Raw genomic sequence first — 14,530 nt, 5'->3', positions numbered from 1 at the left:
AAGAGGCCTCAATTCCGCTTTAGAGAGATCTTGGAACTAGACACAGCCAACATTATCAAAAACTTAAAGCTGTCCAGGTGTAAAGGGGACATCTGCCCAGCCAACATCGTTAAAGATTGCACAGAAACCTCAATACCCTTCTTAACCAAATTCATCAACGCCTCCTTCACTAGTGATCGAGTCTCAGCCAGCCTTAAAGAATCCTGGGTCCTTCCACTGCTAAAAAAAAAACAACACTCGGCCCATCTATCCCAAACTACCACCCCATTACCACAGTACCATCCCTACTAAAAATTGTAGACAGGGCAGAATACAACAAATGCAATCCTGCCTAGAAGACAACCATATCCTTGGGGTGCGCCAATCGGGTTTCAGGTCAGGCCAAGGTACAGAAACAGCACTCAACTTAAAAAAACAGCTAGACGTGTTCAAAGACGAGGGCAAATCATCACTCCTCCTCCTACTAGACCCCTCTGCTGCCTTTGACCTGGTAAATCACAATACCCTATGCCACCAACATACAGATGCGGCCAACCTCTTGCTGGAAGCAACATCGTGGGTAGCTTCTTTCCTGGAGGGAAGATCCATGAGAGTCCTCTCTGATCTGGCCAGCGCTCCACCAATACCCACACCCTGTGGAGTCCCGCAAGGCTGCTGCATCCCCCCCCCGCCCTCTACAACAAATTAACCAAGCCCCTCTTAGACCTCCTGGACAAAAATCGGCATATCCTAAACAAACTATATTGATGCCACCCAAACCCTCCTCCCCATGTCAGGTAGCTATGAGGAAGATTTCTGCAACGTTAACAGCGCTTATTCAGCGATCCAAGCCTGAATGGCAGAAAACGTGTGCCTAAATGACACATTCACGATTGACGGGTTACAGATCCCCATCTCAGCATCAATTAAACCAATGATACTTTTCAGAAGTATGGAATACAAATATAGGGCAAGTAAGAACTCTAACCGACTACTTTTTAAGCAAGGCAATTAGCAGTTCTAGCTAGGTAAGGACTCATACTTTTCACAGAGGCAGTATGCAACTCTAGGATAAGTAGAACTCGACCATTTTAGAAATGCATTAAAGCAGATCAGGGGAAGCAAAACCCAATGGTACACTTTTAGAAGCGCAGCAGCTATTCAAGGTGAGTAAATCCCATAGGTAAGTCACAGAAATGATGAACCAGTACCACCTCAATTACCTTTGCAAAGAGTGAAACACTATATCAAAGTAATAACATATACTTTTCAGAGGGGCAACAAGCAACTCAAAAGGTAAGTAATAACTTCAGGACACTTTGTAACTTATTGTGTTTGGGAATCAAAGTTACATACAAACACATTTACAAATAAGTACTGTTCAACGTTTCTTATAGTTTCAAGATAGAAGATTTATCTTTTATGAACCTTCCCTATTCTAGGACATGAGTTATCGCAGAGGCAGAAGAGGGACCCTAGTGGTCTAGCAGCCAGCAGTAGGCAAGTCAGGATAGGGTTCAGATGCAGGAAAGTCAGAGTTCCAGAGGATATCTCATCAACTAGATTCAGAGTTCGTAAAAAGTATTTCAGGACTTCAAAGAAGGCTCCCTAGATGCATTTCAGGGTTAGGCCACGTCAAATGGCATGGGCGAACTCTCAAACACACAAATCACCCACTCAGCCACACGGGATCGGCACAAGACTTAAGGCAAGTATTACTCAAGCCAACACAGTACCTCAGCAGAAAAGAAGAGCTTCTGGACGGATACCTTCACGACGTAGCAGCACATGACCCAGTCCCTGGAATCTTGGTCTGGTGATGAAAGAAACAGACACTGGATTGGAACTTGCAGCAGTAGTCGACAGAAAAGGCTTCCAACAAAGGATTTATGAAGGCTTTGTGCAGCTTTTTTTGGCGCCCTTTTACAGATACCTGATGAAGAACGAATATCGCTGGTCGGATTCTCTTCACTCTCTCGGTCCATCACTCTGGTGAGGGCACTTCAGGGATTTGAATCGTGTCTCTAGAGGTCCAGCAGGAGTCCACCAAAGTTTCTGCAGGAATCTGACTTTGGAAGATGTTGCACAGTACTCAGGCTTGAGGTTCCCTGGTATTGGTGGTTTTCAGCCATGGAAGGTTGCAGCACGTCAAGGGATGGCTTCTTTTGCAGAACTTCTCAAGACTAGTGAGTCTCACTAGCCACTGGGTAGAGGTGCTCATTTTCGGGACCCCCAGGTCGCTTGAATGGAAAGGTCAGCACAGGCTACCGTAACACAGCAGGCTCTTCCGGTCGCTGGTATCAGTTATAGCTGTCTTTTCTTCATCTTCCTTTGTTGAATTTTGTTCCAGTGGTCGACTTGTCTTTAGCTTCCAGAATCGGACTTATCCAGGAACCCAAGCACAACTTCTGCAAACTCTCCCTGCTGTTTGCAGAAAGGGGCAGGTGACTGTCCAATCTGGACAGCCAGCTCCCCAGCAGGAAAGGGCTGCAGAGTTCTGGGCTCCTCTCTCGCTTCCTGCTGTCACAGACACACTAGAGCCTCAGTGGGAAACACAAAAGGCTCCCGCCGAAGTCAAAACTTCAACCAGGATCTTCCCCACCCCGGACAGGTGAGGAGGACCCAAGAAACAACAAGCACACTACAAATGGCGAAAAAAGAAGGAAGCCACCATTCTAGCAGAATGGTGACCCTCCTGTGCAGCTAATTTGACAGCCTGCGAGTAATATTGAGTAAAAGTCATAAATCCCTGCCACCAGCCATAAGAGTTATCTTGCAATTGTAACAGAAATGTTACTAGGTCAGTGAGAAAAGGATTCCCACTCACCCAGGAACAAGGAAAAATAATCACCAAGTCCAGAAAAAGGTTCTGGGGTTGACACAGGTGAGGAAGATGTATCACTAATATGAACATCTTACCCAACACCTTGATCATCCTGGATGTCCTGAAATATATTAGCAGCATCTTCAGAACACCATGCGCAGGAGAGTGATGGAGTCTGGGAGATTTGGGAGGTGGTTCACCTTCATCTAAATATTGAGTCTTCTGTTCAATAGCATAGCTTTCTGCAAAGGTTACAAACTCAGACACCCTGTCCATTGTCTTTACACATTTTTCCTTTGTCCATGTGTTGTGCTTGGGGCTTCATGAAGGGGAAACACAATTTCGTCTGGATTTGCAGTTCTTTTACCATGCAGGGATTTGGATAATGTGTCAGTAGCTTTGGTATAACTAGAGGAGGCCACCTGTGTAGCAACAGGTGATCTAGGTACCGGTGGTGTTGCATTAGTGTGTTTTTCCTGATGTTTATGTTTAGAAAGATGTTTCAATGGTCGTTTGGACAAGCATGAGTGCGAAAGCGCAGATGGCTTCGAACGCAAAGATTCAAGCACTTTCAGCTGAGCTTTCGACAAAAGCGTAGTTGCGGTGGAAGCCCCTTTCGACGATCCCGTCAAAGGCTGGCTTGGGATTATTTGTTTCTGTAAATGAACGTGTGTGTGTCTTTTTCACCAGAGGACCTCCTCGTAGCATAGCTTTCGGCCTGCCTGGTGGGGCTGGGGACAGACACGCGGAAGTCCACTGACTCCACCTGTAGTCTACGGCTCCAGAAACGGAGCCGAAGCAGCCAACCTCATCCGCTTCCGACCCAGCAGCACCAGTGGGGGAGTAGGATTCAGACTGCATGTCGTAGGCTGCCCACTGCTTAGTGCGCCTGTCTTTAAGCATTTTTAGGCTTAAAAAGCTTGCAGGATCTGCAGTGCTGTTCGACCCGGTGTGTATCTTTCCAGAGATATTTTTTATTGCAGGAAGGACAGAATTCAAAATGTGTCCTTTCCATAATTTTGTGTAAATGTAATGGCAGCTAGACAAGAACAAGTAGAAAGGGAAGAGGAAAGAGGCATTATATAAGAAGAATGTAAATGCGTTGGACCCCCCCCCGCTGTACCCACTGCAAAGGCCGAAGCCTGGTGAAGGCCGCCACCAGCCGTCGAAGGACATGTCCATCGAAACGACGTTGAGGAGTCCTTCATCGAGACTGTAGTCAAAAGGTGGATGGTATTAAATATTAATAAAGGTAAACTGCAATATATATGCAACTGAAAAAGGCTACGAACCCCGCATTATATATGTCACACAGGGATAGTATTACAAACACGACAAGTCACCGTGCCTTTTCGAAGTTCAAAAACAGAACGCCTTTCTCCACACCTAACACTAGATGTCGGCATATGCATAGCATGTGATTTTAAGCAGATTTATATATTTTTGTAATGCAGTATGTCTTTAACTATTTGGATCTATATGTTTTTATTTCGGTTTTTTTATTGTGCATTTACAGGGCACTTATACATCAAATACATTATGTTTCAAAGCGCCCGCAGGGCAACAGGGAAGGAAAATGGGAACGTCTGTATTGTATTTTAATGGCGTAACCAGAATAAAAAAAGTTGTTTTTGAATAGGCCACACTTTGGTGGTACAGTCCAGCATGCTTCTAACTGGTTCACTAAGTACACAAGTCTTTATAAACCCTCCGACCTCTGGGTTCATGCAAAAGCTGTTACTCCTGCAACCTTGTCAAATTGAATCACGCCCGGTTACAGTGCAGTTGCCTTCCCTTGTGTGCCAATGACTCTATGCTCTTTCTCATCTTACATCTTGTGGCTGACGCATAGTGCAGTATGTGTTCCCTGTTGCAAGTTTCTTGGTATTGTAGTGGCACCATCCGTTATGCTTAAAAGTTACAATTCAACTTCAACTTTCTGGAATTGGGATATGTTGACTGGCAGCTGTGGACTGAGTGACAGGGAGGATTGCAGTAAGAGTAATTAAACACAATTAAGCACAAAATGCACATACCAAGAAAACATATAAATTGTTGATATGGAAAGGCCAGTAAAGAGAGGACAAACCAAGGAAAAAATAAAAAGGGGGCAGAGGATGGCAGAGAGGGGCGGGTGAAATGGGTGGTAAGCAGGGTGTAATGCTACCTACATTAAGAAACAACCAAAACACACTTTTGTCAACCAAAGAAACCAAAATGTTGCTGTTTTGTTACAGAGACCTTTGCAAAACAAACGGCTTGGTCAGGGCTGTATAACTATCTAACACTCATGGTAGAACAGTATGTCACCCAAAGGGACAGACCAAATTCTCCAATGTAGTTGCAGTGAGCAATCAGGCTTAAGTTCCGGGGATTTAGTGGGCGGCGGCTAGCAAGGAGGTGCAGGTATTTCTAATGGTTAGCACAAAAGAATACACCACAATGGTATACTGAAAAATATACACTACATTTATAAGGTCACACATAGAATATTTATGAGAGGAAAATAAGTACTCAGATTGATAGCAGAGCATAGTGTTCATAAAAAAAACAGCAAACATCTAGTTCAGTCCTAATTCACTCTGTACCCTGAAATGTAAGCCCCACACCTGGTGGCAGACACAATACATACAGACTTCCAGGGGTGAGTTAAAGACTAGATTTCTGGACAATATGACACAGAGCAATTACCAACATGTTCAGGATCCTGGTAGGTCACGCAAAACCTATTTACATGGGTCCTCTAACAAAAGGTATGATACATAAAATATATGCACACAATACAATTGTATTGCCTTATAGACGGACTGTGAGCCCCTGGCGCCCAACCCCTCCGAGGGGCTTGTGTCGCTCACCCCCCTGGCGACTGCTGGTCGCGTGCAGGGATAACCTACCAAGAGCTTGCTTCGTTCGCATCCCCCCTATCCCCTCTTGGGGGAATTAAAAAGTTGGACAGTATACAAGCTAAGTTGGAGAAATGTGGGACGAAATGACAGCAGGCACATCTTTAGGGCATACAATGACCCAAAGTCCAAGCGTTAGGGTACCGTCACTTACACAAGTTCATCACACAACTTCATCAGTTAATAAACTTCAAATGACTTAGGCATTATAGATCTGGACAGTATACCATCAAAGTTCGATGCATGTGCAGTGGAATGACACCAGACCCATGTCTGTTGGATATACAATATACAATGACCCCAATTGAAAGCGTTACGAAAATACATTACACTTATAGACAACTTCATCAGTGAAAAACTCAAACGCCTTAGGAATTGCAGATTTGCTGATTTGGACAGTATACCATTGAAGTGGGCTAAATGTGAAATGGAATAACACCAGACCCATGCCTGTAGGACATACGATGACCCCCAATTTAAAGCGTTACAAAAAATTACATAAAAACGTTACACAAAATCGACACTCAAGATTTTATATTACAGGGTAGATAGACCAAGGGAGGAGTCATTATCCCAAGCAATAACTGTTAGGTAAGATCTTCATAGCTCAGTGAGTGGGAACCTTTTTCCACAATCACAGAATCTTTTACTGTTTTTATGGGTGTAATTTTTTTAGGTCTCTCCATAGTGCCTTTTTAATTTTATCTTCTTTGACAACTTTTGGCACATACTGCTTATTGTTGCTGGGTTGCCTTTGGGCTCCCTTTTTAACTTTCTCTGGCCAACCTTGTGAGAACTGCAGTTCTCAAGGGTAAAAACGATCTTTCGATCCCTTTTACATTTTGTGAGGTAAAACCAACACACCCCACCTTATGTGGAGTGCTGGGGAGATGCAATGTATCCCCCTTCTCCTTTTAACTGCAACAGTTATGTTACAGGGACAAGCTTACCTTTAATGGCTGGTGGCAGTGAACCTTTTAACTAATTTGGTGAACCTTAACTACAGGCTGTTTCCACAGCCCTGGTAAACCACCCATTGGTGCTCATTTCACCAAAATGTCCCGTCTTCTTTTTCCTTGTCCTTTCCTGTTCCTTCCCATGACCTACAGGGTGGGGAAAGCCTTTGTGTTAGCTTCTTCGGCGGGAGACCTCCGCCAAGCAGTCCAAAACTCTGCAGCCCTTTGTCTTCCAGCCTGACTGCGAGAATCTTTTCCGATATGCAGTTCATGTATTAACTTTTCACCATGCAGGATTCACTTCCCTTAGCTTTCGCAATCATCTGCCGGTCAAAGACTTTCAACGGTAGAGAGGATTTTTCAAGACCTCTTTATGACCACTTTCACCTTTTTTCCGCCTCTTCTCAAGTGCTTCTGGTTAAGGTAGTCTTTCTACCATCGGGTAATCGCCCAGAATTTCCTACCTGAGCACCCATGTGGTGCCGGGCCCCCTCTGTTGCTGGTTTTCCCCCCTCTTTAGCTTCTCAAAGTTCAAATTAGCTGTTGGCTACTTTCCTTTCAATACAGTTCGGTTTCTTATCGATTCTCCCCTCGACTCACTGGCTGTGATGAACCTGTTGCCTTTGTTTATCCTTGGAGTCAAGGTTAGTACCATTGAGACTAACATCCTTCCCCGGCTTGGTTATCAGCAGAGGAGGGTCTCGCGAACCGTAGACATCTGCTGCAACACACGCTGGCCTTTGTTCGCTGTCTTATGCTTCTGTTTGCAGAGGTTTCACGGGTTTGGCTCAGAAAGGGCAAGATCACTTCTCTCCTTGTCACCCACTCGGTCTTTCTCCTCCTCTTGCACTGCCATGCTGAGTTAGCTCTTCCGTCGTTCAGACTGGCTTGCTCGTATAATGTTCTTGTGCTCCACCTTTTATCCCTGTGGGGAAGGGAAAAGGCCGTCGGGTGTGCGTGATTCTGGTCTATTGCCTGACTTTGCCGGACCTTGGTATTGGGCCACGTCAGGTAATGGCCCTGGTGTTCGTTTGATGTCTTTCGTATCGTGCGAAAGTGTTTGTGTGGAAAAAGGGGGGCAGTGTTATGGAATGTCCTATGTGTTAGAATGGGGAAAAGGTGTTGAAAGAAGAAGGGGGATACTGCATCTCGCCCGTCAGTGTCCCACTCCCCAAGGTCCCCCGCTTCCAGGTGATCCTACCTCATTGGACCACCCCCAGGAACTGGATTCAATAGGGTTGGCCGTTTCCTAGCCACCTGGATGATAAATCCAGGGGACTAGCTAGGGAGACACCTTCAGGTTTCTGACATTACCCAAAGACTTAACTTGGCCTATTTGTATTTATAATAAACTTGTATTTTTTATAATACTTCTAGTTGTCAATGTTTCTATTGAATCCTTGGTGTACTACAGGTTCAGTTTACTTTCCTACAGTCCTCCCTCCTAAGATAAGCCTGGCCGCTCTGTCGACGCTACCATATAACTCAGGTGCTACAGCCTTATACTAAGAGTGGAGTCTTGTACTGCCTCAGTGGAATGGTTTTACTAAGCCCATAGTTGGACTTCAGAAGAACTGTCCTAACAATAACTCCTCCCGAGGTCTATAAAGCTTTTAGCACATGGTGGTAATAAAACACCAATAAAGGTGTTGGAGTTGTGGCAGTGAAGTAGAACACGTTATTTTAATAGTGAGAAAGGCACGCAAAACTTTTTATAAAATGAACTGTGGCTTTATTTTGTGATATTTAAATACCTACGTTGTCTTTATAAGGTAAGCAAACTTGGCTGAACTGGAATAGTTTTAGCAGCACCTTGTATTAGGTGCAATGTTAAAGTGAACAGGGTTTCTTTAAAAAAAAAATGAACGCATTGATCCATGTTTTAGCTTTCACTTTATGTTGTGAGTTTGGATGGTCATGTTGAAAGAAATCTTGCTGGGAAATTGTACTGCTGTTTTTTGAATGCATTAAAATGCTTTCTTTTCATTCCCGGATTGCTTATGAAGTCAGAATGTCAAAGCAGTCAATACCAGATGTATGCCCTAGGCAGGAGTGTAATGCATAGATTTAAAAATCCCTAATAAATCAGGGGTCATTATAATTCCACGCATGGTGAAGAACTCCAGGCACCCTAGTAAAATACTACAGTCCGGGTAAGTATATTGCAGTCTCACTTGTAGGTGTTCCAGTGCTGAGAAAAGAGCCCAATAGAAAACTGCAGGACAAGTGGCCTCTTCACAAGTTGGGCGGTATCCCAGCAGTAAATCCGCCGGGATACCACCCAATGCAATTCCTGTTAACGCAATTTGGCCCGGCACTATTACCGCCAGATCCCAAGTTGCTGTGGCTGTGTGAGTCCCATTTTTATTTGTCCATAGGACTCAGTGGGGCTTTTTCGGTGCAATTACTGCAGTGATAATTTCCCCAAAAATTTACGGAAAGTCGGCACATTCACCTCCAGCTAGAACGAGCTGGAGGTGAATCATGCAAGTTTTTCCTTAAACTCTGGATTGGGTGGTGCGGTTATGCAGCAGTAATAGCGTTACCATCACATTTTTACTGCACTGCACAACCCCTGATGACGCCCAAAGTCTGTAGGGTGATTTGCAGTTATGATGAAAAGCCAGGTAAGTTCCAATTCCTTCCCACAGGTCCGCAGAATAAAGTTTACAAGAGACGTGGCTTCAGGAGGAGATTATTAATGAAAGCTATTCTCTGGTATCAGCACTAGCTAGTAAAGGAGTTCAGGGAAGACCGACATCAGGGCTACTGACTGCATTCAGAAAAGATCAGGGCTTGAAGTTTACGCCACGGCTCTCACCTAATGGGTTCTCGCAGTTAACAAGATTGGTTTGGGGGAGATCTCAAGGTAACCTGGGGAGTTCTTTGGGCATCATTAAACTATACTGGAATCTGCTGGGGATAACCATTAAAGATTTTATGGAGGGGTCAGCCTTTTATTGGATCTCTGTGTGCTGGATCCCTTAATACAGGGGGTTATTATAATGGGAGATTTAAATATCTCCTGTTTGTTGAAGGCAGTGGGGCAAAAACAACTAAGAACTAACGCATGGCTGACCTTAATGAAATCCAGAGGCCGATTTATGATCAACAGCACACAAAAGGGGGATAAACCACCCCGCTCGACATGGTCTAGAAGCAACCACATGACCACTCTATTATATTTTTGCCTCTAGGAATTTGACTGCATACTGGCAGTGATCCCTCAAAGAAATTGTGACCATGACTTGGTACAACAACCTGGGTATCCTCGATTAACCCATACGTAAGAGATCTACATTGAGAATGTGAAGGTAACCTCTGGGAAAAATCAATTTTATTTGGTCGATTAATTCATTGAAGCCCTTGAATTAGCAACTGGGTCAATTAGGTAATCAAATCTTGAATTACCGGATTACACTAGACCGATTTATAATTAGAGGAACTGGCATAAAGGGTAAGCAAACCAAGCACACCCATGCCTTCGACCCGACTGGTGTTATAAAAAAAATAAGAGAAATAAGGCGGCACACAGTTGGAGGGTAAAAAGAAATTAAATCCGTTAAGCACAAATTAAAAAATTGGATGCAAACTCAGAAATCACTTATGCTGCAGAGATGCAGAGCAAATGTCGAGAGCTTCAGCAGCAAAAAACAGTGCTGAAATATTGATTGCTAAATTATAAGAACGATTTTAGACAAATAGAACTTCAAGCTAATATGATTCTGGAGGAATACTGGGATGACCACTTGCAGGCTCTCTTTGCAGCCTTAGACAATGACAAGGGGGATATAGGCCAACTACAGGTGGAGAAGGGTCTCTGGTACCTTCCTTTTGATATTGAGGGCATTACAAGGATTATAGCTCAATCCTCTACCTCAAAAGCATCAGGTCCGGATGGACTTCCTAACGTGATCTTGAAAGCCCACCCAGAGCAATGGGCAGACATATTGGCAAAAATGTTTAATCTCATCCTGAAGGAGGGCAACATTCAGAAATCGTGGAGAAAAACAATGGTCATTCACATCTTTAAGAAGGGGCCCTGTGCTGACCCTCAAAGTTATCGCCCAATAGCGCTTCTTGATGTCTCTGCTAAAACTTTCGCCCGATTGATTTTGAGCCATTTGCTAGATTGGACAAGGGACATAGGGGTATCTGACATCTACCAATCAGGGTTAGTTGCGGGTAAAGGGACCGCAATTAACTTGGCCTCCCTGGACTTACAAAAACAACAAGTAAAGCGCACGGGTCAACCTATACTTTTTGGCATTTATTGATTTCGAATCAGCTTTTGACTTAGTTGATCGCTTCAAGCTGTGGGCAAAATTGGAAACATGGGGATGCCCGCCCCATTTACTCATGTTAATTAAGGGTCTATATTTTGAAACCTCAAGGCAGGTTAGGCTAAACCGGTTAGGGCATTTGTCAAAATCGATACTGACTACAAGAGGTTTAAAGCAGGGGTGTATGCTGGCCCCTGCTTTATTTAACCTTTATTTGGCCAACATTGGGGTTTATTTGAGAAGGACCAAGTTGTTTCCTCAGAAGATAGGAGGCCATGTCGTCCATTGGCTCCTATACGCGGATGACTTGGTCTTGGTAGATCAGACACCAATGGGCCTGCAAAAACAACTACGGGGCTGCAAATGTATTGCCAAGAGAAAGGTTTCAAAATTAATTCTAAAAAAACCGAAGGCAATGTGCTTCCTCCCTAAAGGAATTAAGAAAATAAAAAAGAGACGAAGGTCAAAAACGTCTCTTTGGAAAGGGTGCACGAGTACCAATACTTGGGCATTTCAGTAAACAATTAATGGACAGAGAATTCCTATATCCTATATGTGTTAATATATTTACCATAGCCTTTCCTATACTGGAGAAGCAAAGCTTTGAAGCCAGTAAGTATGTGCTTGGACATTTTTATATACGATCACAAAGCCTGCATTTCCGTTTATCTCTAGGTGTCCCGTTCCATGCACCGATATACTCTAGCACAGGCAGAATGTTCAAGTGTAGTAATGGCGGGAAAAAAAGGGAGGCCCCAAGTTGGCACCTGGGTGCTCAGATTGTGCACTAAAAAGGCTATGGACATAGCCTGCAGCAGAAAAATCACACAATAGTTGGTAGAACACGTCCACTGCCAGCAGCCATAACTAGGAGATTGTCTATGTGACTAAAAAGTCACAGGAGCAGAGAGAAGGGGGATCGTAGGTATCCCTTTGGCACTCCACATAAGGCAGTTTGTGCCAATCTCCCAGACTATAACATTATAGGAGAGATACTAAGTGTCTATATATACAGTTACTGTAGGACAAAGAAAAGGAATCTGAAAGGAGGACCCTAAGGGACCCCAGCAACAATGCCCATAATGGCTGTGTGCTGCAATAGTAAAATACAGATGCCTTTAAGAGTTAGGGAGGAAAATAGACTCCATGGTATAGGTATAATACGAAAAATAGAGTTCCAATAGACATAGCCCATAAGAATTAATGAGTAGAAAAAGGCTCCACTCATTCAGGGTTTCAGAAAAAGTTCAACATTATAAATCTCCCTAACACTCATAATTGCTTTTCGTATGATGCCAGTAATGATACTATAAGAAAACATGTCCATGTTTGTTCTGCCAATATATGGCAGTATCCCCACGTAAGAACATACTCCCTGTTGGCTTTATTATTAAAAATGCATGCCAAAGTATGAAAACATGTCCAAACTGGCTGTACTAAAATGCCTGTTGAGCTACATAATAACACTAATCGTACTTGCTTTATCAAAGATGTCCAATACAAAATGTCATACCACAATAAGAAATGGCTAGACTGGCTACTTGAAACGCCACTCTAGCTATATAATAACACGTATGCTTGTTTTACCAAAGATGCTGAACACAAAATTCATGCCACAGTAAAAAATGCCTAGACTGGCTGCATTAAAATGCAAGTTTAGCTACATAATAATACTTAGCATGCTTGCTTTGCCCAGTAAAAAATGTCATGCGTGCTCCATGGTGCACCAGCACCTTGCACTCAGACATAATCACATTAATGATGAACGAGAGAGAGCGAGAGAGAGAAAGAGAGAGAGAGAGAGAGAGAGAATGAATGTGGTTATGTGTGTATGCCAGCTACTTCGGGTTCAGGGTCCGGGGATGGTATTTTGTACTGGACCTCTATCTTAGATGTCCAGTAACAAAAATACCATGCCTGTCCCCTGGGCCCCACGGTGCCAAACACACGCACACAATCAACGTGATTATGTGTGTATGCAAGGTGCTGGTGCCAAACACACGCACACAATCAACGTGATTATGTGTGTATGCAAGGTGCTGGGATGCCCAGTGGGCAGCCATGGCATTTTTGACTACACATCTATGATAGATGTCCAATAAAAAAATGACATCCCTGTCCACTGGGCCCCACAGTGCCAAACACACACACACACAAGCAAAGTGATTATGTGTGTATGCAAGGCGCTGGGGGAGCAGGGGGCAAGTATATGTTTTCTACTATCTATCATAGTAGACATCTATCATGGAGATCCGGTAAACAAATACCATCCCTGTTCCTGGGGCCACACAGCACCTCTGACGGAGAGCTGACTGTGGCCAGTGGGGGGGTTTGTTAAAATGCATTTTTAAATGCTTTTGTTGTACAAACCTCCTACTCTCACTCGCCAAAATCAGCTCGGACCAGCACAAACAAATGCACGCTCACACACACACACTCACACAACATACACACAGCAAACACTTGCTGTCTCATTCACACGAGCACCCATCATGCACTCACTCATAACAAGCATACATGCATCCATACACATATTTAAATAATAAATGAACATACAAACACACATTCACACAACATGCACACAGCAATCACGCTCGCATTTACACCGGCATTCATCATCAAACATTCATTTATCTAACACAAGCCTGCATGCATCCATACACATAATTTAAATTTTAAAAAACATGAACAAAAACAACTTACATATTCCCGCGGGCCTTTCCTCTCCAGCGCGCAGGCCCCTGCTATCATTAACAGGAATCGGGAAGATTTCTGGTTCTTGTACATGCGTGCAGGGGCCCAAGTGTGGCTGACGAGACGCCACGCTCCAGCCTGCTCTGTCTGTATGTGCGAGGAGGCGCAGGAGCGCCCCCTTGCACATACCGACATAGCAGCATTTCCAATGAGCCATGCAAGGCTGGGGAAGCAAAACGACCCCAGCCTTGCATGGCTCATTGAGCTTGCACAGCTAGGGAACTGGAACTGTCAAAGGGAAACTTTATTTCACTTTGACATTTAATGGCGCTCCCTCAGCCAAAAGAAAACAGCTGAGGGAGTGCTCGTATTTCACTGGGCTGGCTCCTCCATAATGGCTGAGAGGGGACCAAGACCCGGTGGGTTGACGCCCCCTCACCCATTATGGATGAGCACTGCCTGAAATTGATACACTTTATTACACAAACAAATGTATTCTAAGTAATTAAACATCTTATGCATTTGATAGCAGAAAGTCAAACATCATAATCCCACCCACCTTTGGGGCCACTGCTGCTTTCCATTCTCTTAATTTCCTCGTGGTCAATGCAGTAGGTCTCCTTCTCGTCTTTTATGCTGAATGAAACAACATCATACCCTGTTATATACAAGAGAAAAACATAATTGAAATATAAAATAGAGAAATACATCTTAATCAATGCAATACGTGTAAGAGACTTACTTCCCTAAAATATGTTTAATGGTTGTTTTTTGTGTAGTTGTCCTGGAATTACGTTTTACGTTTAGTTTCATATCAACCACAGGTCGAAGGCACAGCTTTAAAATACAAAATGAAGTCTGTTTGCTAGCCTACAACTTATTTGCTGAAAA

General features: G+C 43.8%; 1 protein-coding gene across 1 annotated transcript in view; it reads right to left on the bottom strand.

The window, feature by feature from the left end:
* Window positions 1-14,530, bottom strand: part of LOC138582144 (zinc finger protein 34-like) — a 124,802-nt gene that overhangs the window by 10,018 nt on the left and 100,254 nt on the right. Inside the window, exon 6 of the mRNA XM_069653168.1 lies at window positions 14,199-14,297. Coding sequence (XP_069509269.1) covers window positions 14,199-14,297 — 99 coding nt within the window. The remainder of the gene's footprint in view (window positions 1-14,198; window positions 14,298-14,530) is intronic.

The sequence above is a fragment of the Ambystoma mexicanum genome, chromosome 3q, assembly GCF_040938575.1.
Source record: "Ambystoma mexicanum isolate Mex_15411 chromosome 3q, UKY_AmexF1_1, whole genome shotgun sequence".
NCBI lineage: Eukaryota > Metazoa > Chordata > Amphibia > Caudata > Ambystomatidae > Ambystoma > Ambystoma mexicanum.
This window is presented reverse-complemented; position numbering and strand designations above follow the sequence as displayed.